The sequence below is a fragment of the Octopus bimaculoides genome, chromosome 1, assembly GCF_001194135.2.
Source record: "Octopus bimaculoides isolate UCB-OBI-ISO-001 chromosome 1, ASM119413v2, whole genome shotgun sequence".
NCBI classification, from domain to species: Eukaryota; Metazoa; Mollusca; class Cephalopoda; order Octopoda; family Octopodidae; genus Octopus; species Octopus bimaculoides.
In genome coordinates, this window is record NC_068981.1 from 163,099,293 (window position 1) to 163,104,709 (window position 5,417).

A 5,417-nucleotide genomic window follows, 5' to 3' on the forward strand; every position below is an offset into this window, starting at 1 on the left:
TTTTTTTTTTTTTTTTTTTTTTTGTAAAATATAGAATAATAATGGTTTCTCACGTTGGCTTGTACTGGTAAAAGACAAAAAAATTACAGGTGGAAGTAGGGAAGAGTAGTAGAGTGTAGTCAAATGAATTGACTCCAGTACACAACTGGTACTTATTTATTGACCCTGAAAGGATAAGGAGCCAAAGTGTACACTGGTAGAATTTGAACACAATATCCACTCTTCATCCATTAATACTGTTCACTCTATCCACACTTCCATTGACCATTTCCACAATGAGTCAACAATTATCACTACACCCAACCATACATTTCTCACCATCATCATGCACTATGCCTACTTCTATTTTCCCATCTACTCCTGCAACTTAATTAACAGCATCCCTCTCTCATCATTACTATTCCATACTGTCTGCTACCCCCTACTCTACATCCTATTATTCAATCGCTCTCACCCTCTCTTCTAAAATTTAAGTAGTAGTGTGGTTCCTCTATAGTAAGAAACCATCTCTCATTTTTTTTACCCATCTTTTGCCCCTCGTCTTCAATCCCCAACAACTCTTTGATCATAACTCACCTTCAATCAAGGATATCTGTGTCACCTCACTCCAGCCAAAATTCAACTTTCTTGGTAACTTCAATATTCACTATACAACATGGCTCTCATAATCATCTTATATTCACACCACAGGTACAGAAACTGAATCATTTGCAACCTTCAGCTGTTGCTCTCTTTCTCTGTATGTGTGTGTGTATATATCACATACACACACACACACACACATACTGAAAATCATAAAGGTATTGAAATTGTGAAGATTTTTGGTTGCTAACTGATGAGGATTGAGCATGTCTATGTCCTTTGTGTGTTTTTTGTTTTCTGTATGTTCCACTGTCATCTTTCCATTCAACAGCTTACTGTCTATCGTCTATCTATCGATAGATAAGTAGATAGGCAGACATATACATATTTATATATATATATATATATATATATATATATATATATATATATATATATATATACATTTATGCATGCATGTGTATATAAACACACACACACACACTCACATATATACATATCATACATGCATATATTCATATATACCCGCACATATTTATGCATACATACATGTGTGTGGGTGTAATAGCATTCACATTCATCATATTTGCAACATAGTAATGTTCTACTTTGTGAAAACATGATTGAGCAAGAGCATGTATGTTTAGAGTGAAGTACATTTTCTACAAGTCTAATCACCAGCTCTGAAAAATCCAGTAACCTCTGGCCATTGTGTGTTTGATAGATACAAGGAGGATCTACTTAACTGTTGCTACCAAGTTGGTTTTAGGAAGCTTAACTTCTTCAGTGGTACCCATAGTATTGGGACACACTGAAGATAAAACACAAGACATATAGCCACAACCACACATAGTTACACACAGTAACACACACACATAGCAATATATGGCGGTATAACTACACACAACTACAAATCTACACAAAACCATATTTGTAATTTCAGATAAACTATTAGCCATATTACACACATATGACCTCTCTTACACACATATACTTTCATCATTACTCCTACACATATAAGCATCAGGTACCGTTTAACTTTAATTATATGTTCAAAGTGAACATAAAAAAAAAAAAGAAAAAGCCCCTATTCTCATACCAATACTGCACCTTGGATGATTTCTAAACTAAGAAAATATTCCTGCAATATCACAGAAAATGTGATAGCAGTTCAGCAAAAGAGATCCAATAGAATAAGTACTAGGCTTACAAAGAATAAGTCCTGAGGTTGATTTGCTTGACTAAAGGCGGTGCTCCAGCATGACCGTAGTCAAATGACTGAAACAAGTAAAAGAGAGTATGAGCAGTATTATCTGTTTAATTACTGATCGTTATTAATGGTATATATATAATGGTCTCATCTCAACCACAGCCAACCTAAGCTGGTTTCAGCTGCCATACCTATCTGCTTGGTGGCTTTCTTCTGACGTCTGGATTCCAAACAAGTCTACTATTGGAAATAGTATACAGGGAAGTCAATAAAATATTCTACAAATCCCTAACAATAAATAGTTACTATGCCATGAATTAGTTGATAAAATCTACTTCAGTAGTTAAGTGGAATTTCATTCTTATCAATTCTGGAATGATAAAAACTCCATGGCCTACTTAGCAACACGCACACACACACACACACACACACACACACACACACAAGACAAGACAAGCTTCTTTCAGCTACCAAATCCACTCACAAGGTTTTGGTTGGTTCGGGCTTAAGTAGATGATACTTGCCCAAGATGCTATACAGTGAGACTGAACCTAGAACCATGTGGTTGGGAAGTAAATTTCTTCCCACACAACTACATCTTTGCTTATGATGTCTTTAATTATAGATCTGCTTGAACAGAACTGACCTGGAGCTCAACAACAGTTTCTTTCATGGTTTAATGAAAATTCTATAATTGCAAGTGTAAAAATATTTCTACCAATGATTATAAAGATATCAATGACATTTTTGTATTTCATTTTTGGCTTAGCTAACACAGCAGAACTGTCACAGGTGAAGAATTGATCGACAATTAGAAGAGACTTGTTGAAAAGGCTAAAAAAGTTATATAGATAAATATATATCATATATAAATATATATGCACTATAAATGCATACATTATAAATAATACACATACATACACATATTTCAAGAGCATAGAAAAGCAAAAACACTAGTAATTAATTAACTTTTAAACAAAAATAATACCACCACCTGTTGCCTGAAATCAAAGTAACTGTGTTTGTGTTTTTATGTATGTATATGAAATACAAAAAAAAAAAAAGATTAATAAAAATATGAATTAAAAAAAAATCAAAAACAGTGAACAGGAAGCACCTGTAATCAAATAAATGCATTTACACACCTGTGATACTGTAATACCACACTTTCTGGCAAGTTCTTCTTTTGCTTCTTCACTAGGATATGGATTGCTCAAGTGAGAATAAAAATATTCGTTAAGAATTTCTGTGGCTTGTTTACTGAAGTTTCTTCTTTTCCGTCTAAAATGAAGGATAACAACAAAAATGTGGTAAAATGTTAATAGAATGTGAGGAAAGATAGTCTGTGGTGTGGTAATTAATGTCGATTTTAATAAATATCCTGTTAATAGAGAATTATTTCTTTCTAATATAGACAAGTCTATAAATTGGGCTGGTAGGAAGCAGGGAATAGTCAATTATATCTCCCTGGCACCCTCTCCTCAGGACTTAACTGGCTTTGTGAACTCTTGTTGTTGGCACTCCGTCGCTTACGACGTCGAGGGTTCCAGTTGATCTGATCAACGGAACAGCCTGCTCATGAAATTAACGTGCAAGTGGCTGAGCACTCCACAGACACGTGTACCCTTAACGTAGTTCTCGGGGATATTCAGCGTGACACAGTGTGACAAAGCTGACCCTTTGAATTACAGGCACAACAGAAACAGGAAGTAAGAGTGAGAGAAAGTTGTGGTGGAAGAGTACAGCAGGGTTCGCCACCATCCCCTGCCGGAGCCTCGTGGAGTTTTAGGTGTTTCCGCTCAATAAACACTCACAACGCCCGGTCTGGGAATTGAAACCGCGATCCTATGATTGCGAGTTGGCTGCCCTTACCACTGGGCCATTGCACCTCCACTTTTGTGAACTCTAACCTCAAAGAAATGAAAAGATAAACAAACACAGCAGAATTTAAACTCAAAATCTTATGCAAAAAAAATTATATAAGTAAATGCCACAAGATAGTCTTATTTGTTGTCCTTTTAAGTCTAGCACTAAAATATTTTAATAATCGGTTCTTTATTTACAACAAAAGCAATGAATGAAGAGGATGGGATATTATAAAGACAGGTAGTAAAAATCATTGAGGAGGAGGGTTACGTCAAGTGAGAAGGAAAATATGCAGGTGTTGTAAAGGAAAATATATAGAATATTTTCTACCTCATTATCATCATTTAATGCCTGGCTTCCATACTGGCCAGCCAGGGCAAAATAGGGCAGTCTAGCATTCTCTAATGCACTTCAACATGAACGCAAGTGAACCTTCTGATTTTGATTTCTGAAGCAGAAGGCAAGAAGTTTTGAGAGGATGGTGTATTGTCAGTCATATCAACTTCCAGTGCTCGACTGGCAGTTTATTTTATTGGTCCCCAGAGTAGTTAAAAGTGTAAACTTCCATATAAAGGGACATAGCTCTAATTAAAAGCAGCATATTTGTGTGTGTGTGTATGTGTGTGTGGTAAGAAATTGGCTTTCCAGCCACATGGTTCTGGGCTCAGTCTCACTGGATGGCACATTGGGCATTTTTTTGTTATAGCTCTGGGCCAACCAAAGCCTTGTGAGTGGATTTGGCAGAAAGAAACTGACAAAAGCCCATTATATACATATATATCTGTGTGTGTGTCATTGTGTTTATGTTTGTCCCACACCATCAACTGAAAACCAGTGCTGGTTTGTTTTTGTCCTCATAACTTAGAGACAATGGGGTTGATTTGTTCTAAACCGTTCAATGCATTGCCCCACATTGACTACAGTCTAATGACTGTGCATTCCATGCTAGCATAGGTGGGACGGTAACACAAGAGCCAGCTAGGCCAAAGCCTGCACCAGACTTCTGTGACTGTTTTGGCTGGATTTTTACAGCTGGATGCCCTTCTTAACACCAATGACTCAGCAGAATGGACTTAGTGCTTTTTATGTGGCACAAGCACAGGCAAGGTGAGTAGTGCTTTTTATGCTGTACAAGTGAGGTCAGTTTTGGCAAGGTTTTACAGCTGGATACCCTTCCGAACACCAACCACCTTACAGTGTGAACTGAGTGCATTTAAGTGGCACCTGCACTGACAGGGTCACCAAGTACTTGCAAGACAAAAACTTTTAAGAGGGGAGGCAGCATTGGAGGAGGTTATGATGAAAAGTTTATAGTGAGACAGATATAGGTGTCTTGCTGAAGAGGAAGTACATGGTTACCTAGCCAAAGAGAGAAAGATCAGGGATGAAGACAGAAACAGGAGTGTGACCACAAAGAAAATACATGGTTGACCAGCCTGAGGGAAGTACAGTAGAGGAGAGAGAGTGAGTGGGAGACCGCAGGATGGAGATGGTAGTAAAATGCTGGGCATGCTCACAAGGAAAAGGGATTAGAGTATAAATGAGATGGTTGAGTAAAAAAAGAGAGAGAGATATAGATAGTGGCAAGTGCCAGGTTATACCCTTGAAGTTCAAATGCCATAATATAAGTAACAGGATATTGCAGAGGGAGCGCAATTAAAGGGTGTGAGTAAATGGTGAAAGACCTGGGTATATATAGAGTAGGAGGGGCTACTGCCTAGCAATGCTACATACATACATACATATATATATATATATA

The 5,417-nt window shown here is 37.1% G+C and overlaps 1 protein-coding gene across 9 annotated transcripts in view; it reads right to left on the minus strand.

The window, feature by feature from the left end:
• The window catches only part of LOC106874257 (pre-B-cell leukemia transcription factor 1), a 465,063-nt gene that overhangs the window by 142,291 nt on the left and 317,355 nt on the right, over window positions 1-5,417 (minus strand). For all 9 annotated transcript variants that reach the window (XM_052972380.1, XM_052972384.1, XM_052972374.1 and 6 more), the window contains exon 5: window positions 2,938-3,073. In XM_052972380.1, coding sequence (XP_052828340.1) covers window positions 2,938-3,073 — 136 coding nt within the window. The remainder of the gene's footprint in view (window positions 1-2,937; window positions 3,074-5,417) is intronic.